General features: G+C 38.6%; 1 protein-coding gene across 2 annotated transcripts in view; it reads right to left on the minus strand.

Moving 5' to 3' along the window:
- Window positions 1-26872, minus strand: part of FAM3C (FAM3 metabolism regulating signaling molecule C) — a 55315-nt gene that overhangs the window by 20867 nt on the left and 7576 nt on the right. For both annotated transcript variants that reach the window (XM_042970781.1, XM_042970782.1), the window contains exons 2-5: window positions 20568-20622; window positions 16450-16554; window positions 7856-7885; window positions 7083-7206 (exon numbers count right to left, since the gene is read on the minus strand). In XM_042970781.1, coding sequence (XP_042826715.1) covers window positions 7083-7206; window positions 7856-7885; window positions 16450-16554; window positions 20568-20580 — 272 coding nt within the window. In that variant the 5' untranslated portion in view covers window positions 20581-20622. The remainder of the gene's footprint in view (window positions 1-7082; window positions 7207-7855; window positions 7886-16449; window positions 16555-20567; window positions 20623-26872) is intronic.

Consider the following 26872-nt stretch of genomic DNA (forward strand, 5'->3'; position numbering starts at 1 on the left):
CCCAAACCAGAGTAAGACATTACAAGAAAACTACAAACCAACATTAATATACAGGCAAAAATCCTCATTAACAAAACATTTAGTAAGTAGAATTCAGCATTATATTAAAAAAAATCATGAACTATGACCAAGTCAGGCTTAGCCTACAGAAACAGTCATTTCAATATTTGAACAGTTGATATAATCTACTATATTAATAGGTTTAAGAAAAATCACATGGTCATCTCAATATAGAACATGCATTTGACAAAATTCAACACCCATTCATGATAAAAAGTCTCAAAACTCCGGTAATAGAGGACTTCCTAAACTTGATAGAGAACATCTACAAAAATCTACACCTAACACCATACTTGACGGTGAAGGACAACACTTTCCCCTTAAGATGAGGAACAAGTCAAGTATGTCCATTCTTACCATTACTATTCAACATAGTACTGGAAATCCTAGCCACAGCAAAAAACCAAGAAAAGGAAAGTAACAGAAGTAATAGAATTAGGAGAAATTAATTCAGCAAGGTTATAAGATACAAGACCAACACACGAAAATCAACTGTGTCTGCATACTAACAATGAACATATAAAAACTGGAATTAAAAATACAAAGACATCTACAATTGCTCAAAACATGGGGGACGCTTAGGTATAAATCTAATAAAGTATGTATAGGACTTGTAAGCTGAAACCCACAACATGGTAATGAAAGATAACAAAGAATATTTAAAGAGAAACGCCATATTCATCAACTGAAAGACTCAACATAGTAAAGATGGTCAATTCTCTCCAAAAATCAATATACAGATTTAACACAACTCCTAACAAAATCCCGGCAAGGTTTTTTGTATACAGAGGCAATGTTATTCTTTAATTTTTTTTTAAGTTTATTTATTTTGAGAGAGACAGAGAGCGCATGCACGTGTGTACGTGTGGGCCAACGGGGGAGGGGCAGAGAGAGAGGGAAAGAGAGAGAAAATCCTAAGCAGGCTCCACACTGCCAGTGCAAGAGCCTGATGTGGGGCTCAAGATCATGACCTGAGCCGAAGTCAGATGCTTATCCAACTGAGCCACCCAGGTGCCTCAGAGGCAAGGTTATTCTAAAATGTATATGGAAAGGCAAAGAAATTAGAATAGCTAATTTTGGAAAGAAAGAAAGAAAGAAAGAAAGAAAGAAAGAAAGAAAGAAAGAAAGAAAGAAAGAAAGAAAGAAAGAAAGAAAGAAAGAAAGAAAGAAAGAAAGAAAGAAAGAAAAAGAAAGGGAAAGAAAGAAAGAAAGAAAGAAAGAAAGGGAGGAATCATTCTACGCCACTTAAAGACTTACTCTATAACTATATAATCAAGAGCATGTGGTATTAGTGGATAAATTAGTGGATCAATGGAATGAATGGGGAACCCAAAACCAAGTGGAACAAAAAAAATGCACCAGTGGAAACACAGCCAACTTATTTTTTAACAAAGGAGCAGAAGCAATTCAATGGAGGAGGAAAGTCATTCCAACAAATTGTGCTGAAGCAACTAGATATTCATAGGCCAAAACTGAACCTCAACCTACATGTCGTACTTTATTCAAAGATTAATGTAGGATGGATCACAGATTTAAATATATAAATAGAAAACATAAAACTAAAAGCTTTGGAAGATCATGCAGAGGAAAATGTTTGAAATCTACGGTTTGGTGAGTGAGTGACAGACATGACACCAATCCATAAACAACAAAGCACATCCATGAAAGAAAAATACATCAATAAACTGGAACTTATCAAAATTAAAAACTTTGGCCGTACAAAACATCCCAGCGAAAGGGATGTCTAGATGAGCTATACACTGTAAGAAAATAGTCTCAAGCCACATATCTGACAATAGGATTCATACCTAGAATATATTTCAAAAACTCCCAAAGTGTAACAATAAAAAACAAACAAACAAAAACAACCCAATTAAAATATGGACAAAGACATGAATAGATATTTCACTGAAGAGGATATACAGGTGGCAAAAAAAAAAAAAAAAAAAAAAAAGCACATTAAAAGATGTTCAGCATCACTAGCAATAAAATTGAGATATCACTACACATCTATTTGAAGAGCTAAAATAAAAAATAGTAATAGCACCAAATTCTGGCAAGTATATAGAGAAATTGGATCTCTCATACATTGTCAGTGGGAATGTAAAATGGTGCAGTCACTGTGGAAAATGTTTGGCGGTTTCTTACAGAATTAAACATATGCTTACCACAAACCGGAAACGATGAAATTGTTTGGCTGAGCACAACAGGTGATGCATAAACTGTGTTGCATCCATAACACAGACTATTACTCAGCAATAAAAAAGAAGGGATTTAACAGGCACCAATGTTTCAAGAGCATCATGCTGAGTGAAATAACCAATCTCATCTGGTCACATGTTGTATGATTCTATTTATATAGAATTCTCAAAACATCAAAATAATAGAAATGACAAACAGATTAGTGGTTGCCAGACGTCAGTGATGATGGAGGTGACTGTAACAGCATAGCATGAAAGAGCTCTTTGTGGAGATACAATAATTCTGTATCCCAATTGCTTACTGGCTACGTGTACCTACACATGTGACAAAATGACAGAACTACACATACACACACTGTACCAATGTCAATTCCCTGTTTTTGATAGTGTACTCTAAGCTATAACCATAGGGGAAACTGGGTATAGAGTATGCAGGACGGCTCTGTATGATCTTTGCAATCTCCTGTGATTTCTGTAATTATTTCAAAATAAAAAGTTAAAAAAAAAAAACTCTACTTGAAGATTCATACAGGAAAAGTATAAAAATCTGATTTTGAAAAGCTTAGTAGCATTTAACTATTTATCTACCCATATGGGTTACATATCTGCCTTCAAAATCCCACTTTTCATTCTCTAAAATTTACATGTAATAAAGCATAGACTTTTTTCACAAGCAGTTCTGAAAGGTGAGTCATAAGGAAACCCACTAAAAGTGCTGCCCGAAAGAGGGAATTTCAAAATGTATTTGCTCTGCTCCCTTCAGAAATATGTGAGATAAGTAAACTCCATCATTAATGTTAAGAAGCGATAGTGTGATTAACCTGTTACATTAATAATTAAGTATCACAGTGTCTTCTCCAAGTAGAATCATCATGGGGTTAGTATGCTGCTGCCTCTTTCACAGAGCTAAGAAATAAAAGCCACAAAGAAGCACTATACCATAGGCTTCCCACAAGAGGGCAGTAGCTAATCGATTTTTAACAAGGAATTCAATCCGGGAAAACCTGCAACTAGCAAATGACAAACTACTCAAGATTTTTAAATGTATAAAGGCTACTTACTCCCTCTTACTCACACAATTTGAAATACTTTATCTTTCACGAATATGAAGGTTCCCCCTACTACCATTCCACGCCTCCAGACAAAAATCTAAAGAAAATATTACATAATCTATAGAAAGATTCTACATCTTTGAGCAAGTTTTGCTTCAAATACCTACTCTGTTTTAACTGCTACATCTTAAAATGGTTAGTTTAGAGCAGGCTTTAACAAACCTATAGCCCACAGGACAAATCTATCCAACTGCTTGGCTACTTTTGTTTTATCATTTATGAGCTTAGAATGGTTTTTGTACTTTTAAATGGTTATATGTTAAATGATTTTTTAAGTACTTATACACTATCCTTGATTTTACCTCTTGATCCTCACAGCCAAAAATACTATCTGGCCTCTCAGTGTACAAAAATAAATAAATCTCTGAAAATCATTGCTGTATATTCCTATACCAAACATTAAGAGCACAATAAAAGGTGAGGTATTATCCTAATATCAATGTCATATAAACTGAAATCAGATGAGTATATGCCTAAAATAAGAGCTATACCTTGAACATAAGTAAATTCTATGGGCTCTCTAATGCAAAATAAAAAGAAGCTACAATTCCTGTAGTGTGTGACATTTGATGTTTATCCCCAGGATTTTCTATTACAAACTAATGAGAAGTTTGAAATTTACGTTAATCTCCATAATGTATCTTGATGCATCCAACCTGTCCTTAAAACCATAACCACCACCCTGATCTTAACTACCCTCTTCTGTCTGTACTGAGGTTTCTCAAATTTAGTCTATGATGACATTATGGACCTGATAATTCATGTGTAAAGGCTGCCTGGCTTCACTGGAGGGTGTTTAAGAGCATCCCAGTCTTTACGAGTACTGCCTCCATAGCTATACCATCCCATAATGTCTATAGACCTTGACAAATGTCCCACTGAAAAGCACTGATCTGAACTAGTGGTCTCCGAAATGAGTGTGCAGGTACTCAGGACATGTGCAGGAAAATAGTAAAATTTCTATTTATGTATTTTTACTGTCTACTTATATATTTAGTGAATACACATGAAAAAAACCTCTGTTACTACTGGGAGGAGGGGCAATGTCAAAGAACCTTGGCAGTGATGGCCTTCCAACTGTTCTAATCATTTTACACATCAGTCAGGTAATTTTTTCAACATCAATGAAATCATGACATGCCAGAATCTGAAAACCTTGAACGGCTCAACACTCAGAAAGGGACACTGGGGCACCTGGCTGGCTCGGTCGGTCGTGAGTTCAAGCCCGATATTGGGTGTAGAGATTACTAAAAAAATAAATAAACTTAAAAACAAAAAGAAAGAAAAGACCTCACCTCTTTACCTTCATGACCCTTCAGCTGCTACTGCCCTGGCCTTCATTCCTCGATCTCATATCACTCATCCCCAAGGGTCTTCGTCACCCAGCTCTGCACAGCTTGTGCCACAGTTTGCGATGACTGATGTGCATTTACTCCTTAAATGTCTGTCTCTCCTACTAGACTGAGTTTCGTGACAGCAGGGACTATGCTCAATAAATGCTTGCTGAATAACTGAACGAATGATGCTAAGGAAGTCAGGGTCTTTGTTTAAATTCTTTGTTGCAACAACTTTCAATACAGAAACAAAACATGTGAGACAACGTACTGGACTGTGAACTGTCCCCACGGTTTTTTCAGTAGGGATCCCTGGCCAATTATTCAGTCCTTCTGGAAGACTAGATTTTGGGGCTTCATGCATAGCTCTAAAATCCCATCAATTATTTAATTTCTCCTGAGTATCAGAATGATTCCTGAAATGAGGATGGATAGGAGGCCTGCTTCAATTTTACAGTTAAAGAAATTGAAATACAAATTCCACATGACATGCCCACCATGCTAGAACCAAATTCTTTGGCTAGGAGCCTAGTATTTACTGTGCCAAATTCCACTGCCTCTATATATACTCTCTTCTTTTTGACCTATACAATCTATAAATAGAGAACCTGCTGGTAAAACAACTTTGATCTCCTCTTTGTATTAAAACTAACATGCTTCATGGGGGGAGCGGGGTGGCAGAGGAAGTCTCCAAAGAAAGTCTACCATGGGCTAGGCATTCTAAGAGAAATTCCTACCTATGATTCTGAATCAAACTTGAGGCCTCCTTAGCCAAATAAGGTGAAAAGGGGAACGGAAACATTCTAAGTTAATGGGAAGGGTATGATTTAATGTAAAATCTGCAAACTTCTAAGTTTGTTGAACTTCTAACATCCAAGTTCCTTGTTACATAATTCAGTAAAATAGGACTATTATGGGAAGTCAGAAGACAGTGATGGATTAACAATGGATTATAACTAGCATGAGGGAAAAGAAAGGAAATGAGCAGGAACTTTAAAGATCATCTAGCTCAAGCCTTTAATTACAAGAAAAGCATTATTCTAAGAGGCTAAATAATGCCCATAGCTAACTGAAAAAGGGCTTAGGATAAATATTCAAGAGCTTCTACATCAAAAAGAAAAGACACACAGGGGCACCTGGGTGGCTCAGTCAGTTGAGCGTCTCTTGATTTCTGCTCATGGTTTATGGGATTGAGACCTGAGCCCTGTGTTGGTCTCTAGGCTGACAGCATGGAGCCTGCTTGGAATTCTCTCTCTCCCTCTATGGCCCTTCCCCATGTGTGCCCTAAAATAAATAAATAAAGTTAGGAAAAAAAAAAAAAAAAAAGACACAAACTACAGGGAGAAACTGCTTCTGTTTCCTCCTACTATAAAATTAACTCTTTATTCTATGTAATTATTGGCATGTCTATTATTTTAACATGAAATTTAAATAAGCTCATGTATTTAATTTTCCAAGAAAGAGCAGATTAAAAGCAACCAACTGAAAGCAGGCCTTGTGATTTCGGAGACACGAACTTCACCTACAAGTGACAGTCAACACTACTTAAAAACTGTAGAGCATCTGAGTCTAGAAAACCATTGAGCTTAGTGGCAAACAGTTCAGCATCACAACAGGCTTGAGGTTATTACCGGATTACTTCACACGTCAACAAGCAGCATTTAGACATTTAAAACAAAAGATGTTTTTCTTTTTTCCTATTAATTGCAGGCTCTGCACTGTCAGTGTAGAACCTGATGTGGGGCTTGATCTCATGAACCATAAGATTGTAACCTGAGCTGAAGCCAAGAGTCAGAGGGTTAACCGAATGAGCCACCCAGGCGCCCCAAAATGAAAGATGTTTGTAAGATAAAGCGTTCATTATCTAGGGCAGTGCTGTCAAAAGGGACTTTTTTCAAGGGTGGAAATGCTTTGTGTTCAGTTTGGTAGGCACAAGCCATGTATGGCTACTCAGTACTTGAAATGTGGCTCGTTGACTGAGGAACTGAACTTTTAATTTTAATTAATGTAAATGAATTAACCTTCCCCCTGCTATTTAAGAATCAGAATTAAATAGTCACATGTGTCTATGGCTCCAGATGGGACAGCACAGATCTAGAGAATTCACACGAGAAATCTAGAGAATTCACATGAGAAATCCCTCATCTTTACGTGAAGCTAGACAAATGCTGTGTTCTTATGTCACTCTAATATGAAATCTCAGAAATTTAAGACTCTTTAAACGGGTGGGAGAAAAAAAACTGTGTAATGAAAACTGAAATCACTTTTCTTTAGTAAAACATGCCCAATACATTTTCCAAAGATCCATGAGACTCAGGTTCAATTTGCTAAAATTTACTGGCACGCCAGATACTTCCAAACTGGTAAATACTTACACATTGTCTTCCAGACAGATTTTGGGTCCCACCACATTGGCTGCTCCACTTGCCATTTTAAAAGCAAAATGCTTCTCAGGGCAAGCTTTTGAGATTCCACATTTATATCTGGGAGGTTTTGTAGCTTTGGGGAGAAATTTTTTTTTAAAAGAGTTAATAGACTCTAGAGTCAGTTTGTTTCAGGTCTTAAACCAAAAAGAGCATTATGTAAAAACACCGAGATATACATATCTTAAAATACATGCCTTTTTTTACCCTGAGGGTTTCAAAGAACCTCAAAACAAAACACTGAACCTCCTGGGAAACAAGCTAATAACTGACATAAATATATCAGTTGATCTTGATGAAGGTATATGTATTTTATCTAATTATTTTTAAGTTTATTTTTAAAATTCAGTACAGGAGAGGTTTTGAATTGTTACTTTACACTTCTAGCTAGTTCATGCACACACAACACATGGTTACCTCTAGAACCAGTAAAAAGCCTAAAACATCACTGAGTATCTGTTTATGTTCTAGTTCTAACAAGGAATTCTTTCACACATTTTCTGCGCGTATGTTACTGAACCTAAAAAATGTTAACAAAATATGCATTATGAATACTATTATATATGTAGAATATTGAGCTATTCAAATAGCATCCTTATAACTTTAAAAATTTCTAAATCGATTTTGCTCACATTGAAATATCCCCATTGTTTGAATGTAAGTGCTCATGCACATAGGATAAAATAGAATAAACCATCTGCAAAATATTGAGATGCAATACTTACAACGCACTGCCGTGTCCAATGCTGACCTTGCTAGGAAGAAAAAGAAAAAGTTATCTTTGCTAGAAGGAATAAAGCTGTTGGCAAGTATCCGCATATTAAGCATATTTGGCACTAACAGGACTATAAAAATGAAAGTGCTTGAATTATTGCTCAGTATACAATAAATAAAACAGATTACTGCTCTAGAGAAAAAGTGAAAAAGTGACTTCAGGCTACAAAACTCACTATAAACAATTATGCAGAGGAATTATGGACGGTAGTATTCTACTACTGATAGAACATTTTATTCTTATCTTTACATTTTATTGTTATTTCTACTTATAAATTTAAATCCCAATCAGAAAGTTACTCTACAAATTTAACTTCTTTTTAAATTTATTTTTCAATTTTTTGCCAGCTTTCTTGAGACGTAATTGACATGTAACATTGTATAACTTTAGGCATACAACATGTTGATTTGATACATGTATAAAATGCTAAATGATAACCATTATATATTAGCTACCACGTCCATCCCATCACATAGTAACCATTTCTTTTTCGTGGCGAGAACATTTAAGATTTACTCTCTAATCAACATTCAAGTATATAGTAGTATCACATACTAGTTAGTATTAGCTATGATCACCTTGCTATATTAGATTCCCAAACTCTTAAATCTTATAACTGGGAGTTCAGACCCTTTGAGCAATGTCTCCCCTTACCTCCTTCCCAACCCCTGGTAACCACTATTTTAATCTGTTTCTCTGAGTCTATCCTTTTTAGATTTCACATATACCTGATACCATACACTATTTCAAACTTCTCCTTAAATGACTTTAAGTATATACTTGTTGACTATTACAGTGTTTAAAAGTGGCTGCTGCCTAGGGGCACCTGGGTGGCTCAGTCGGTTAAGCGTCAGACTTCGGCTCAGGTCAGGATCTCACAGTTCATGGGTTCAAGCCCCATGTTGGGCTCTGTGCTGACAGCTCATTGCCTGAAGCCTGCTTTGGATTCTGTATCTCCCTCTCTCTCTACCCCTCCCCTGCTCATGCTCTGTCTCCCTCTGTCTCTCAAAAATAAAAAAACGTGAAAAAAAACTTCTTTAAGTGGCTGCTGCTATAGGGTGCTGTGTACACACGCATATGAAATGCTGGAGAATATACATGAAATGGTCTTGGTGGTTAGGCTAGGAGATCTGGGGGGTGGAAGAACATAAGATGGGTGGTGGTGGTGAGGAACTCAATTTCTCTAAAATAGAAGTGTACTGCGTATATTTAAAAAAAATTAAGGTCAGTTACCAAGACTGTTATAATTTATTGGCTCAAGGAAGCCAGAATCTTGTGATCAAATCTTAACTTTAATGAAGTAGATCGCAATCTAGCCACCTACACTAAGAGCTTTTTAAAAGCACTAGCATCTGATCCCAGCCTAGGGGATTCAGTTTAAATCATCAACAGTATTGTGGGCAGCCATTTCCTGATTTGGCTAATAAGCATGCAGTGTCATAAATATTTGCCAGCTGTTTGACTATAAATAGTCACTTGGTTTTTAGTTCTGTATTATTTTAGATGATTGAGAATTTCCTGTAAGTCCAGAACTCAAAGTGGAGAACAGAAAGTTAGAGCTGAAAAATAATATGCAAATGTTTAAAAAGAGAAAAATGACCAAGTAAGTGAAGGCTCACTAACTCTATAAAACACTGAGAATATTATATGCCCCTGAAGTCACAAAGGCAGTGGAGTAACGTGGGGAAAGTCTAACGCATGAAATAAAGCAGAAAGCAAACCTTGTCTGTAAGTACGAAAAATATTCACGGATAAGGACAAAGACTTAACAAAAACAAATGACCAGTTAGTATATTAGAGTAGTGGGACTACTGAGCTCATTCTTTCAATTTCCTTCATTATGTCATAAAAGTAAGGGAAACATCATTCTAGAGATCATCTGGTCCAATGTTCTCACTTGTGTGAATAAGGAAAGGAAAGCTGAGACAATGATTAACAACCAGTGATTAGCAGCATGAACACTAGACATTCTCAATTTCACTTCTGTCCTGAATAAACACATATTTGCAGACTCAGGTGTTAAGATATTTACAGAAGAACACTGTTCAATCAGGAATTCTGGTATACCTAAGTTATGGTAACAAGACACAGGGAAAACTCGGGGATCAGAAGAGGGGTGATATAACATAGCTCATTCACATATGCTGGGCAATCTATCCACCAAGTACTTTTGCATGCATTACTGACTTAATCATCATCTCTGTTTCAAAAAGAGAGAAACTGGGAACCCAGAAGTTTACTGATTTGATTTGTTCCAAGACATAATTAATAATTGGCAGAGCTAGTTTTCAAAGTCATATCTCACTCTAGCACCCAAATTCATATTGCATTGCAAAATGGGAAATGTCTGAGGTCTTCTGATCACATGTATAAAAAACTGCTCATCCTGCTCAGATCAGGAAGCCAGAATAGGGAGCTTTTAGAACAAACCTTCTGACTGAAGAGGGTTCAAGACTTGAGACAAAGTGTCCACAAGGACAGGGACATTGCTAAAGGAATCCAGGTTAAAAAGGGCACCTCTGTAGTCACTACAAAGATAATGACTGGATTTGAAACAAGTAGACCAGTTCAGAACAACTAAGGAAGCAACACTGATGGGACTTGGCAACGGAACAGATGGAGGAATGGTGGAAAAGGAGGAATCAAGTTTACCTCTCGGACATTTGGCTTTAGAAGCTTTCATTTATTCGTTCATATGAACCAGTGAACAAAAACACCGTCTCCACACTCAGGTAGATGCTCATCATCTAGTGAGGAGCTAGGGGTAGGGGATGGATGATGAGTTCTGTGCTGGACTTGCAAATTTTAGATTCTTGGAGAAGATCCAAGTGAGAAAGTCTAAAAGCCAGCTCTAAATGAGATCTGGGATGAAGATACAAACTGGAAAGTTAACAAATGATGAGGCCACCCAGAGAGAGGATTTAAAGTCAAAAGGGTGATGAGAAAATTTCAGAGACATCAGTAATCAACTGATACTCAGAGAAAGAAGAGTGTGGCTGAGGAAAGAAAGGCAGAGGGAAAGCCAGGGATGAGCCAGTAAAATGGTCAAACTAGTTTGCTTGTAGAATTTAAGAGATTAAAAAAAAAAAAAAAAAAAAAAAAAAGTAAATGTTATTCAATTCAAAAAACGTTACTGGGATAGGATTTTGAGAAAACCAGTTCTTTAATCATCAGGCTTTTAAATGCATAGTATCACTCCATTTACTTTAAGAGTAAGGAGAAAAGTTGCTAAAGGTTTAAAAACAAACAGGGGCTCAGTCCGTTAAGTATTCGACTTCAGCTCAGGTCATGATCTCATGGTTCATGAGTTCGAGCCCTGCATGGGGCTCTCTGTTGCCAAGGCGGAGGCACTTCGGATCCTGGGTCTCCCTCTCTCTCTGCCCTTACCCTGCTCGCTCTCACTCTCTCTCAAAAAATAAACTTAAAAAAAAATTTTTTTTAATGTTTGTTTATTTTTGAGAGAGGCAGAGACAGAATGCAAGTGGGTTAGGGGCAGAGAGAGAGGAAGACACAGAATCTGAAGCAGGTTCCAGGCTCTGAGCTGTCAGCGCAGAGCCCGACGCGGGCTCGAACCCACGAGCTGTGAGATCATGACCTGAACCAAAGTGGGACGCGCAACTGACTGAGCCACCCAGGCGCCCCTCAATAAATAAACTTTAAAACAAACAAAAAAGTCTCGTGAAAGACTTTTCTCTCCAGACCAGATGAAAGCTAATTTTTGTCTAATATTTGTCAAAACCCAAAGCCCTCTACTAGGTCTGCAATCCTGAGAATTTAACACCTGGAGGCCAAACAGGTAAATTTTCACAAATAAAACAGAATGTTTTCCACTTGCACTATGGGCACAGCATACCAATAAAAAGCCCTCCTTTCCTGTAACTTGTAATCATCAAACTACCTTGATAGCTTTAATTCTTAATTTCTTTCACTATATACAACTTTTCACTTTAAGGAACAATAGTAAATCTTTTTGACTTGGTTTCTTTTTTTGGGGGGGTTAATTTTTCATGTTAAGAAAATAAACAGCCAGGAATCATTTTATTTTTATGGTGGAAAAATTATCACGAATTACTCAAGATTTAATTGCATCAAGATAAATGGACTTTCGTATGGTTTAGATAAGACATATCTTTGGAGAGTTAAATAACCTGACTGCTAAATCTTTTACATCAGCTGAGCTTAATTTTCACATTACCAGCTATTTTTATGGCTTACGTAATCACTGAATAATTTTTTTCAAAAATCATTTAAAATAACTGAAAAACAAAGGTCTGCAATATCTACGAAATAAGTAACATAGCAATTAGAATTACCTTCTTCAAGAAAAAGGTTAATGGTTTAATCATTATTATCTACTCTCATCAGATGAGCTGAGAAAATGAATCCACTTGGAAGTTCTGTTTCATATGTGGTTTCAATCAATGTCTTTCCACAAGTCAAACTACAGAAATCAGAACTATTTTGTACTTAAGTTTTTAATAACGTCAAGTAATTTATGTATATACTATTTCAGTGGTTTAAGTCTGAAAGGGTAAAAAGTAATCAACTCAATAGGACAGTAAGTACTGGCAGCAGCAACGTGTGCAATAATCTGGTCTGTGTTCAGTATATTTACTAGTTGTTAAGTATCCACCCTGACAACGAACCACTGTGTGAAAACGCAATCATAACTAAAACTCACAGATTGTATCCATGTTGCTATCCTGGTTGTGACACTAGGGGTAGTTCTGTTAAGATGTTACCAATATGAGAAACCGTGTAAAGGGTATGCAGGATCCCTCCATATTATTTCTCACAAATACATGCAAATCTACAATTATCTCAATAAGTTTTGTACAAAAACTTGTTTTCAAAAAAAATCACAATGTATTTTAGTAATTTCAACTATAATTCTGAGCAAAATTTTTCATTCTTCCTTCCTAGAGATAAGATCATTTTATTTTTCTAAAACAGTACTATATATCCAACCTGAAACTAAATTTATAGACACTATCAAGCTATTATATCAACAGTAGAAAAAATGAAAAAATTCACCACCAAAAGAAGTACAGTTCATGTCACGAGACCCCGCTCCCAATATACTGATTATAGAAATAATTCTAATGTTGGGTTAAACTTGTTACCCTTTGGTGAATGGAGTTAGATGCTAAGCAAATGGCAAAAGACAACCATATCTCCATCTTTACTCAGTTATTCTGAAATGAGAATTAAAATACAACAAACAAATTAAATTTTCACCAACTCAATAAACTGGAATCCAATAAGGTTTTGTGGATACAGTGCACAACTTCAGTCACGACAACAAAATAAGCCATCTTCCCTAAGAATGAGCAAGTCAAATAGCTAAAACACACACAATAAAACCTTGCAGTTCCCAACATTAGGAAAAATCAAAATGAAAATGAAGAGACAACTATCCTAGTTAAAGTAGCTCAGCATTTGGTCATAGGTGACTGCTGGTGGCTTTTCAACTAATATAGCTTTGAATGAATCCCACTCTTCCTCTCCATGTCAAAGTACTAATCCTTGGTCACCTACATTCATTCTCCATTCAATCAGCGTGGACGGTCTACACGTACGACCCAGTGCTAGATGCTGGGTGAAGCACCGAGATATTATTGCCCTCAAGATTCCTTCTCTGGTAAGGGGAGACAGATACATGAAAAATAGAAGAAATTCTATGATGTAAGGCAGAATAAAATCAGTGCCAAATTGAGATACAAGTACTATGCATTAGAACACACAGTTCACAAAAAGAAGCAATACATTCTAACAGGAAAAGAGGGAGGTTCAACTATAATTTCTCTCAAGAAGGGGCATTTATGCAGTTTCGAAAAATGAGAAGGATTAACTAAGACGAAGGAGGGGATAAGAAAAACGTGCTCTGTGAGGAACCAGCATGAGCAAGGTGGGGATATGGAAGGACAAGGTACGTTGTCTGTAGATCCTGTGCAGACTGGCACAAGCAAGAGTGAGACACGGCTGGTGGTGGGGGGAACGAGAAGGTGAGAAGGGCAGAGGCAGGGTGGGGGTTTGAGTGGGCCTTAGATTTTACTCTCTCATAGTCAGAAGCACTAAAGGTTCATGAGTGTTATTAACCTTCATGAGCGCCGGAAAAGGTTCATGAGTGCCGGAACTGCTCCGGCAGGGATGAAACGGGCAGATACCTGGGATGAGAAATAGACATGGAACATCCCTGTGATGTCTGAATAGACAGTCCAGACTAGAGACGAAGACCCAAACTAGGGCAAGGGCTAGGCTTCACCCAAGCCTCTTCCCTCTGAAAACAGCGGGCCTTTCCCCAAAGTAGTTTTTCACATGTACCAACGGTCCCACCGCCTTGCTTCTCTCAAGGATACTCCTTTTCTTGCTTGTTCACTCTCATCCCACTGATTTGTAATTCCCTGAATCTTTCCCCAAAGCCTAGAGACAAGTGAGACTCTACTTCACAAAAAACAAAACAAAACGAAACAAAACACTTAACTTGCTTCTGCCTCAAGCTACCATCCCAAAACCTTCTTCCCTTACCATCAACCTTTCTTATGTGAACTGGTTACACAGTTTCCCCAGCAACACTGAACGAGTCCTCAAGGACTTCAGTGTTTTTCTGCCCCTTATTCAACTACAACCAGCTGTGCTCCCAAAGGACACCAGCCTGGCCTCTTAGTAGTAACAGAAGTAGACCGGAAGTAAAGTCAAATGTCACTGTACTCTGTAATGACTACTCCATGCTGGATCCCGGATGCTTCATGTTAAAACAGGTGCTGAAAAATAGATGGTTCCAGAGGAAAATAGCCAATATACTGAGAGGAATGTTGAAAGGGGTGGGGGGGATTCCAAAACTGGAGAAGATGAAGATTTTATTTTTTTTAAATTTTTTTTTTTTAACGTTTATTCATTTTTGAGACAGAGAGAGAGAGACAGAGCATGAATGGGGGAAGGTCAGAGAGAGAGAGGGAGACACAGAATCTGAAACAGGCTCCAGGCTCTGAGCTGTCAGCACAGAGCCCAATGCGGGGCTCGAACTCACGGACCGCGAGATCATGACCTGAGCCGATGTCGGATGCCCAACCGATTGAGCCACCCAGGCGCCCCGAGAAGATGAAGATTTTTAAAAAGATGGCCTGAAGGAGTATGACTATAATTATCTCTTTGAGAGATCATTAGTGTAGGACAGAACTCCAGCAGATCATAGATCAGTGGATTGAAACTACTTGGGAGTTTACAAGACAGAACTCAGTGCAATACAAGAAGTACTTTTAAGTAGTTATTGGAAGAAAAGTCACCTGAAAACGTTTATACAGAAACTGATGATTACACATCAGAATTGTCTAAAGCCTCACTACTCAGTATGTGGTGTCTGGGTACCAAATATTAATTTTCAAATATTAATTTATGGAAAGCAAAACTCATTATTCCAGAGATCTCAAAGTTATTTCATCTGATTTCTGCCGAATAGGTGAAAATACTATTTTTGCGTTTCACAGTCTCACTTTTCACACATAGTTTTTGGAATTTTTAAAAAAAATGTTTATTTATTTTTGATAGAGAGAGACATAGTGTGAGTAGGAGAGGGGCAGAGAGAGAGGGAGACACAGAATCCGAAGACAGGCTCCAGGCTCTGAGCTGTCAGCACAGAGCCCGATGCAGGGCTTGAACTCACAAACCACAAGTTCGTGACCTGAGCTGAAGTCGGACGCCTAACTGATTAAGCCACCCGGGTGCCCCTTTAATTTTTTTTTAATGTTTATTTTTGAGAGAGAGAGCATGAGTGGATGAGGGGCAGAGACAGAGAGGGAGAAACAGAATCTGCAACAGGCTCCAGGCTCTGAGCTGTCAGGACAGAGCCTGACACAGGGCTCGAACTCAGGAATGGTGACATCATGACCTGTGTCGAAGTCGGATGCTTAACTGACTGAGCCACCCAGGTGCCCCCACACCTAATTTTTTAATACTTTAAACAATGCTTCATCCAGAGCTTACTGTAACATTTCAACAGTTAACTTATTTTATTGACTTAAGAATTTTGTTAAACACTGAGTTAAGGTGGCTTACAACGGTGTGTTTGCAACATAGCATTAAATAAATGGGTAAAGAGAAAAATAATGCAGAAGGAATTAAATAAGGGTAGGAATACAAGATGGATTTCAATGGCTGGTATTTACAATGCATTATCATGACTCCACTTGCCATCTGAGGGCTAGATTTGGTTCTAAGTTCTCTATCAGCTAATTCAAATACTGTGTGATAGCTTCTAGAATGTTCGCTCAGAATGCCATGATTAATGTCCTAGACATGAATGAAACAGACCCCATTAATATATTCAGAATGTTGAGCAGAAGATTCATACTTTATATTGGATTAATTTTAAGGCTTTCCACTGTGTATTTTAGAATATTCTAAGGGATCACACTTATTGATATAATTGTATCTTCTTTTCTAGACAGACTAAACAGCAGAGTGACTCAATATTGATAACTGGTAACAATTTACAGACAACCAATCGAAAATAAAATTTAAGAAAGGGGAAAAAATGGAACTTACCAAATAGATTTCCTAAACTTGCATCCATTTTTATTTCAAATACTTGAGAAATAACATAAAATGTCAGTAAAAATACTGCCACGGCTACCACCAACTTTGCAGCACCTAGATAAAGGGGAGAAATAATTCAGCATGAGCTTATGAGCCCAGAGAACTTTAGTGCATTGCATGAAAAATTTAAGTTTATAAAGAAATTTCTTAAACTAATAAAGTTTATGTATTGGATCTTAATTTTACTTGAGTTACAAGAAAAACTGTATAAGCAATCCACCGAGATAAGGGATTTTCCTGTTCAAAGAATTATCAGATTGGCTAGCAACCCAGACATAGGACTGCTTGAGTCATCTGCCTAGTTTTCTCCTGCCCAAAAACAAAACAAAACAAAACAAAACAAAACAAAACACCCAAAACTGCTCCCAAGTGCTGGCTGACTATACAAAAGTACCAAAGTATCACGGCTAATGGAACACCATCACCAAGCATGTTGGACGACACATTCCTAATCCTGTTCACATATAAAGGGCAATACCATACAGGGATAATACAAAAACACCAGACCTTATGGAGATCCAAGGCAACTAGCAGGATGCTCACTAAGCAAGGAACTCTCTAGTGAAATGTACCAGTTTACTGTCCTATCACCAACCAACGTATCTCTTAGAGCAACACAAGTGCTCCTGACATGGCAAACAAGAGTGTTCCTCCTCAAACTGAATACCAGTTTACGACAGGCCGTCTCCAGTCCTAGAGGACTTAATTTGGCAGCTATGACACACGCTTTGTAACGTGGTTCCATGATAAGCTCTGTGAAGACACACTCGTACCCTTTCATACCTTTCTAACTTTAACTATTTCTGGGTGTCTCACAATTAGTTAGCACTGCCAGGTATTAGCTAACTGTTTCATAGGAATTGAGGATTTGTCTTTTCGTCCATAGCTAAGCAAATCTAGGAAAGAAAAAAAACACTGCAAGACAGGAAAGGAAATGGAAAATGACAGGAAAGAAACATCTTCCTCTTTCCCCTAGGCTTTCAGGGCCATCTCATTAGGTTGTTGGGGAAGAATATTAGTATTTGCCTATACAATCTCCATCCCCCTCTTTTACCCAAAGTTTAATTTCTATTGATCTATAGGAGGTGGATTGGATCAGCAGGATCCTCCTATCCTTAAGGAGACAAAAGCCCAGAGGTGCGGCAACTCCCAAGATTACAAATAACTCAGCAACAGCACGAGGCCTGGAATCCCGGAATCCTGACACAGCCCAGTGCTCTGGACAGTACTCCATTCTAACACCAGATTACCACATTCTCCTAAAAAAAACTACCAAAACTCAACTTCGTGGGAAAGGAAGAGTCAAAAAGACCTATGTTCATTCTAATTTCCTAAAGAACCAGGACTGCACCCGTAAAGGGGAGGGACGAGGATGCTCGGAAAAGGCCAGTGATGCTGAGAAGTGCTGATTTCACGGAGCCACTCTTTTCTATTTAGAAACACTCTACAATACAGAAATGAGATGGCAGGAGGAAGCCTCACAGCTAACCTAATCAGTTCCCTCACCTCCTGCGTCCGACCTTCTCTCCTCTGAAAATTACTTCCTGTTTTCAAGAGCAACCACAAATTGCCTACGTGTTTAGTGCATAAGACAGCAAAATTCCAATAGGCTTTGAACTCTTGCCCCCACAGGATCTAGCAAAATTCCTGGACATAGTCATACTCTCAACAAGTGTTTGCTACATAGATGAATGGTAAGAGGTGACACATTCTTTCTTGATCACTTAAGACCATGGGCTTGAAGATTCTATATCACATGACAATCTTAACCACTCATTTTCTAGCAGTCACGGGCATGTGCAACCAGAGATAACCTCTCCCTGCCACTTACAGCAGATATACGAAACCGTCACTGTTTAAGATCAAAATATTAAAATGAATAAAATATCAAGGTTATAACATATGAAAGTTCTAGACTAAATTCAGTACCAAGTTAGACCTGAGCCTACACTAAATAAGCTATATACATCATATATACACATACGTACGTATATACACATACGTATACAATACACACACATACTCCATTCACTGACTGCCTACCATACAGCTAAATGCTTTACAAGTATAATCGCATTTGCATAGCTTTTCCAGGTAATTATTTTCATTTTACAGATAAAATATCAAAGCTGAAAAATTTTAGATCACTTGCCTAAGGTCACGTAACTAGTCAGTGGCAGAAATGAGTCTTCAACCAAGGCCTATTCACTGATACTGGACCCAGAGGAACTAGGAGGAAAGAAAACCTCTAAGACAGAGAAAAGTCAGATGTGGCGAAATGAACTAATAATAGAACAAGCAGATGGTCCCAGAGAGCAGGCAGGTGAAGACTGGCAGAGACCCCATAATGGTAGAGTTCTAGAACTTCTGTGACAGAGGAGTCCTCTCCAGGGTTGGGTCACCAGCCAATTCTGGACATAAAGGGCCTGACCATACCACCCCACAGTCCCCATCTTGACTTCCCATGAGATTCTCTCTTCCTCCTAGCCACGGACTGCGCTAATCTGAGGTGTCCTTATTCTTCTCAAAACAAAAAGCATAAACTTTAGACACTGTTGCCTCACTGTAAGAATAAAGGCTATAAGAATATTTCAAAGCAATCAACTTTTTTCAAACTAGAAGAGATTAATCACTCTAAAGGCAATAAATTAAATTAATCTTCCTTCTTCATTAAAAACAAACACTTCAAGACCTATACTAGGCACAGTGCCAACCATAAAATAAGTTCTCAATGAATAATTACTTACCAATTAACCTTGATATTAATTGTTAGAATCAGAGAAATGAACTCAATGAAAATTTAATTTCAACTAGAATGAATGTAGAATTATGTGAGGAACAGAAACTTGCTTTGATTATTTCAATCATTATGTTTAATTAATGTACTTTTAAAGTCAAGGATACATGATCATCAATAGTCCTGTTGTATTCAAAGATCATTAAAAAAAAAAAGACATTGTAATATGATTTTTAAACCATAAACAAGCTCTTCGTTTCTGGCAATGTTTTCCTTCACTTGTTGAATAGCTACTCAAAAAAGGATATTTTGTAAGTTCATGATCAAAGGGTCCAGATTTTCAAAGTTCTACAAAGGCATTTGCGCACAACCCTGTTATGTTTTTTAATAATCATGATGTTTCATCACCTGCACCTTATTGTACAGAATGATGCTTGAAGCACAAAGACGCATTGGTTCACCCACCATGACTGAGGCACTTCTAAGAGACGCCCCCACAGGAAAATACGGTTTGCTGGTGAGAAGATGATAATTAAGAGGAAGACTATCTCGATTTTGAGAAACTACAAATTATCTTCTATGTTGGAAGAACAAGTAGAAAAAATTTCTATGTACAGAGTGTGCACTTCTTCTAGACCCTTGGCTGTGCTGAAGGAGGGGTGGGGGTAGGAGAACACACTTATTTTCACTATTAAGGCAGGAAGCAGTTATCAGCCTCTCCAGGTATTTACGCATCTTTTCATAACATTCAAAGACAGCTACCTTAATACTATGAACGTCAAGCAGTGTTTTTCAGTTGCCTCCATATGCTGCCTAAGAACAGATATTCTTACACAGAACCTCAACTATGCAGACTGAACTCGAACTAGCAAATAGCCACTTAAGCAAAAATACGTTTTACTGAATGGTTCACATACACTAGTTTCCATTTGAAGTACCTATATAGCAAAGATTCAAGCTTTTGAACTTCACAATGCATTTTTCTCAAGAAGTTAGAACTTCGCAAAAATAAAAATCAGTCTCCCTAGCTTGTCAAAATTGTTCTTTATATGGGCATTTTATATATAGTATTAGGCAAATAAGCTTAATGTATAAGAACATAAACATTAAAGCCATAAGTTTAAAAACCTAGCATAAATAATTTCAACAAGTTCATCCAATTTGTGATTTACCAACTACATAAAAAAGTAAAAAAGGCAAAGCAGTGATTTAGTTTGTTACACTCCAGCTTTTCACGCACTACATAAAAAGACAACGTACTCTCTCAAGCCACTTAAATAAGTAAGTTACACAAAAAGTAAAATTATTTCTATTGAATTAAATATCTTACCTGCTACCCTCATGTTTCGTTTTTCAGTCTATGGCACTTCTCATTAAACAAGCTCCTAAAATCAAAAGAGAAGGCAAACATCATTAGGTCTAGAAGGAGCATTCCTGTCTAGATTGAGTCTGACTTGAAGTATACTATATAATAAACTAATTGGATAAACGTCCTGACATTTCCAAGTATTCTACCAACATGGACACTGAATGAAAAACCTCTTATCACCAGGCCTGGCTCCTCCCACTGGAACATAAAAGCCCCTGAAAGGAGGGCCTGTGCTTTATACTCTTCTGTCCCTCGCTCTCCTAATTTTGGTGAACAGATGTGAGAAATCCTGCCATCAAGCATGGGAACAGAAGATAATGCCCCTTGTTATTCTCAGTGATTCTGCATTTATAAGGAACTTTCGATACTGAGTTCCAAACTTCCAGTTTGTAGCTATTTTCCTAGTCTGTGAATAAGTAGTTAGCTTAAACAGACTGGTAATATTGGCTTTTCATATTATGTGCCAGGTGTTCCGGTAACTAACAAGGAAAGAAATCAATAATGCTCAATTCATAATTAGTTGATATTTTCTTCAGAGTAGACAGAAGGAGGAGAGCTCACACAAGAGTGGTGGTCCTTGGACGATCCCCCCCACTTCCAAAAGGGAGCTTGCACAGAGCATTGGCCCTTGGATGCTCCCTCCCCCCACCCCAAAAGGGAACTCACACAAGAGCATTGGTCCTTGGATGCTGCCCCCTCACCCCGAAAGGGAACTCGCACAAGAGCATCGGTCCTTGGATGCTGCCCCCCCTCCCCGTCCCGAAAGGGAACTCGCACAAGGGCATCGATCTTTGGATGCTGCCCCCCCTACCCCGAAAGGGAACTCGCACAAAAGCTTCGGTCCTTGGATGCTGCCCCCCCACCCCGAAAGGGAACTCACACAAGAGCACTGGTCCTTGGATGCTGCCCCCCCACCCCAAAAGGAGATCACACAAGAGCATTGGTTCTTGGATGTTCCCTCCCCCCCGCCGACCCCAAAAGGGAACTCGCACAAGAGCACTGGTCCTTGGATGCTCCCTCCCTTGACCCCAAAAGGGACCTCACACAAGAGCACTGGTCCTTGGATGCCACCCCTCCACCCTGAAAGGGAACTCGCACAAGAGCATCGGTCCTCGGATGCTGCCCCCCCACCCCAAAAGAGAACTCACACAAGAGCACTGGTCCTTGGATGCTGCCCCCCACCCCAAAAGGAGCTCACACAAGAGCACTGGTCCTTGGATGTCCCCCCCCCTACCCCGAAAGGGACCTTGCACAGAGCACTGATCTTTGGATGTCCCCCCCCAACCCTGAAAGGGAACTCGCACAAGAGCTTCGGTCCTTGGATGCTGCCCCTCAGCCCAAGAGGAGCTCGCACAAGAGCACTGGTCCTTGGATGTCCCCCCCCCACCCCGAAAGGGACCTTGCAAAGAGCACTGATCTTTGGATGTCCCCCCCCAACCCCGAAAGGGAACTAGCACAAAAGCATTGGTCCTTGGATGCTTCCCCCCACCCGCCACCACCCCAGCCTATTTCTTACTAGTGAATGACCTAACCAAAGTGCTTGTCAGGTCATGGAACAAACTATTTGCAGAAATGGAGCCAAGAGGCAGGTCTGCTGGCCCTGCTCTAAGGCTCGGTCCAGTGTGTGATGCTGTTTCATGTTTAGGATGACAGAATTCAGGTGTCCCTGTGACAAGCACTTAGAGCAAAGGCTTATGTTAATAACAGGATCATTTTCCTCTTCATGTTTTCAAGTTTGTAAAAGAATATATTCATAAGTACAGAATTACAATTTTAAATATTCCAGTAATTACTGTTATTCATAGTATATGTTACATGTCAAATAAAGAAACTACTCTTTGATACTATTCTAAGAACAACAAGAAATAGATACTGGAAAAAATCTTTGTACTGGTACGTATGCTTCCCTCCTACGAAATAACTCAAGATGGATGAAATCTTACAAAGAAAAAGTAAATGAGTTTGATAGGAAATTTATGCTCAAGTTTAATGAGACAGCTACCACGGTCTACTCAATCTATTGTACAAGAAAGGAATTCAAAAGAAAATTTTGATGAATGAGTCACGTTGATAACCGATACATTTATGTTACATTGTATTTTGATACTGATGTTTCAATACTGATGTCTGATGTAGTAATTCACCTAATATTTCAAATAAAAATAGCAGCACGCCCCTGAAGGACACAGAAAGGAAATGAGACACCCGGTTTTTTCATATTTAGTAAGAAATAGGCTGGGTTGGGGGTTGAGGGGGGCGCATCCAAGGACCGCTGCTCTTGTGCGAGCTCCCTTTCTTCTGCCCAATTTACTCTGAAGAAAGTATCAACTTTTAAACCAATAGTGAATTAAGCACTATTGATTTCTTTTCCTTGTTAGTTATCTGAACACATTGCACGTAATACAAAAAGCCAATGTTATCAATCTATTTAAGCTAACTACTTATCCACAGGCTAGAAAAATACTAAAAGGAAATAAAAGATCGTAATGTATCCATAAGCCATCCCATAAAAGCAGGAAAAAAAAAATCCTTGTTTTTTCAAATGAAATCTCCGACTGGTTTTAAATCCTTTGTTGACTTCTAGTAAAATGGAACACTACGTTCACAACACACGCATACCTTTCCTCCCAGTAATATTCCAAACTACCTTCACTCTTATCTGAATGTGGTGTAGGAAAATTTCTTTGGAAGTTGGATGATCAGTCGGGCAGACACTTTGCTGTTCTTTTTCACCATTTCCATTATCTGCTGAGGAGGCCACACCTGTCCAAGCACAGTCACTGCCTCACGTATCTGCCACCTATCTGCACTGCCCAGCAAGCCTGCTTCTAAGCTGATACTAATAAGACCACAATATAAGCAACTATAATTGTCTAGTAGAATTCATGTTTTCCATTAAATTTCTGAGAAAACAAACATGTCATAAAATCTCTTAAATTAAAATCTTGTAAAACCTCAGCTATAACACATTTTTAATTAGTTTGCTTAAGAAGCAAATTAATGATGCAAGAACGTAGATCAGCATAAAGAAAAAGTACTGAATATATTTGAGAGCAAATCAGGGAACTTGTTTACAATGTGCTAATTCCAAAGCATTCCTAACTTGTCTTCTTAGGATGACATTTAAAAGCAAAGAAAATCACTACATATAATCATCTTAGGGAGCAAAAAGCAGAAACATAATGGAATAAACCTGGCATAAACCTCAGGCATTGAACCTCGGAAATTAAGTAGGTAAAACAGCTTCCGAGATGAACACAACGGTAAAAGGGTAAAAAGTCCTCTGCTAGAAATTCACAGCTCTTTAATCCAGAATCCACAGGTGAAATAATTTTTTTTTTTTACACATTCATTAAAAAGGTAGAGATATGGAAACTAGCGCTACTTACCCAAATTAGAATACTGGTGGTAGAGAGTACTTTTAGGATAGAATAAAAAAGAAAACAAAGTCTGATAGTACGTTGGCCCCCCAAAGTGTAGTATAAGTCAAAACAACAAGTTTCAGTGTTTCAGATAAAGGCTCAAACCCACCCGGTTGCTGCCGTGTGAAAGTGCACAATCCTCTAGAGTCTACCCCACACAGATGCCCACCAAGATGCCCCTGGGCAATGAAACGTTAATGAAGCATGTGACCCACACTGAAGAAGAGAGCCCAAATTAGGATCTCAGGCTGACATACTCAATTTCTTTGAGTATCTTGTAATTTAGACATTTCCTTTAACCCAACTACCTACTTTGGTCTAATTTGGTGAAGTTTTATTAAAATCAGGCCTGAATCAGCAGGCCTCATCCTAGAATCTATCAACTTCAGTACAACAGATAAAAACACAGGTCAAGTGATAACTTTCACGCTCTCCTTGAGAAGCAGACTTGAGCCACAGCAGGTCAATGACAAGACCACCATTCTGTAGCAACAAAATAAGACATATTAACAATTATTTATCAGGAGGGGAAGGTCTTGCCAGTTAAAATAAACTAGGTAATAACGCTTTCGGTAGTACTTTATGTACACATTCTTATTTGATGTAATCATCCTAACAGCCCTCCAGTCATGGGTATTTCAATGGCATTATAGACAAGGTCAAGGGATATGTGCCAGGTCACACGAAGGGTAAGGAAGAAGCAGATACAAACACATACACTTCCTCTCACCTCAGCAGCTCTCTGACATACTCTAATACAAGCAAGTCGCTGACACAATTCCATGCCGGTCAGTGTGGCCTTTGCAAAGTGCTCTAGGAACTGCTAATCTCTGCCGCCAACCAGCCACTCCAGAGATGTTACACTTTGCCAAAATGATTACAAATACATATTAGAACACCTCTCCCAGACAGAAAGGATAGAAGAAAATGAAGCACACAAAAACACCCACTGATGTATTCAATATTAACATCAACTAAGCCAAGAGAAAATACTATAAATCCTACTCCACAAATATAAAGAAACCATCACTCAATTCAATCCAACTTTAACTCGGTACTAGCCAAATGGCAACTCCAAATGAATCAACCGAGTGAAGTTCAGATGACTGTAATGTTCATGCAAACTGGGGCTTTTCAAGAGGACTGAGAGGGAAAAAAAAGTCAGTGCAAGCAGATAGATTTAAGCACATGTAGGCCCTGTAATGGCTAATTATATGGGTCAACTTGACTGGGCCATGGGATACCCAGATATTTGGTTAAACATTATGGGAGTGTCTGAGGGTGCTTCTGGATGAGCTTAACATCTGCATAAAGCAGTTTACTCTCCTCAGTTCGAACGGGCCACATTCAACTGGAGGCCTGAATAGAACCAAAAAGTCTGAGTAAGGGAGAACTCACTCCCTCTGTCTAGTCTTCCATCTGGAACATCGGTCTTTAAATCTGGACTGGGGCGCCTGGGTGGCTTAGTCAGTTGAGCGACCGACTTCGGCTCAGGTCATGATCTCGCAGTTCATGAGTTCAAGCCCTGCGTTGGGCTCTGTGCTGACAGTTCAGAGCCTGGAGCCTCTTCAGATTCTGTGTCTCCCTCTCCCTCTGCCCCTCCCATGCTCATGCTCTGTCTCTCAAAAATAAATAAACGCTAAAAAAAAAAAAATTAAAAAAAAAATCTGGACTGAAACTTATACCACTGGCTCTCCCGCTTGCCTGGGACTTTTCAGCCTCCACAACCCCATGGGCCAATTCCTTATGATTTTCTATTCATCCTAGACAGATATCTTCTCTCCTATCAGTTCTGATTTTCTGGAGAACCCAGACTAATAACAGGCTCCCTCAAGATCAGAATGTAGATTAAAATTTCAGTCCTATGGCAGTTAAAGAGGGAAATGAGGTAACACTGGAAACAAAAGGACGCCGTACCTAAAGGTCATGAGGGTGAGTTATTCTGATGTGGTTTATAATCAGAAGTATGGTATTAAAAACACTATTTGCGGAAAAAAATACCTGCATTCATGTGAACAAAACAGAGAAAATGTTGGCAAACTCACTTCTGTAAAAGGGCCAGATGGTAAATATTTTAGGCTTTGTGGACCATATATATGGTCTCCGTGGCAACTACTGTGCTCTGCAGTTGTAGCTGGAAAGCAGCCATAGACAATACGTAAACAAATGAGCCCAGTTGTGTTATAATAAAACTTTATTTATGAACACCGAAATTTAAATTTCATAAAGTTTTCATGTTACCAAGTATTATTTTTCTTCCGGTTTTTTTCCAATCACTTAAAAATGTAAAAACCTATCTTGGTTTGTGGGCCACATGGACCCATGGGTCATCATTTGACAACCGAGACAGAGGAATAAAAAATAAAATTTAAATTAAAAACAACTTTTAAAACAGACCATGCTCTAATATCCCAACATTCCTTGCAGTTGTTTGTTGAATATGCAACTCGCACAAGGCTTCTACTGGTCCTCTTGAAAGTACTACTTTTTTTTTTTTTTAATTTTTTTTTTTTTTAACGTTTATTTATTTTTGAGACAGAGAGAGACAGAGCATGAACGGGGAAGGGTCAGAGAGAGCGGAAGACACAGAATCGGAAGCAGGCTCCAGGCTCTGAGCCGTCAGCCCAGAGGCCGACGCGGGGCTCGAACTCACAGACCGCGAGATCGTGACCTGAGCCGAAGCCGGCCACTTAACCGACTGAGCCACCCAGGCGCCCCTTGAAAGTACTACTTTAGAAGTAGGATGGATCAAACAACCCTAAATTGTGTTCTGTACATGCTAATCACACGCTTTCATAATCAGCTGCGCTCCATGGGAAGAAGCATATACTCCATGAGAAACCA

The sequence above is a fragment of the Panthera tigris genome, chromosome A2 (assembly GCF_018350195.1).
Source record: "Panthera tigris isolate Pti1 chromosome A2, P.tigris_Pti1_mat1.1, whole genome shotgun sequence".
NCBI lineage: Eukaryota > Metazoa > Chordata > Mammalia > Carnivora > Felidae > Panthera > Panthera tigris.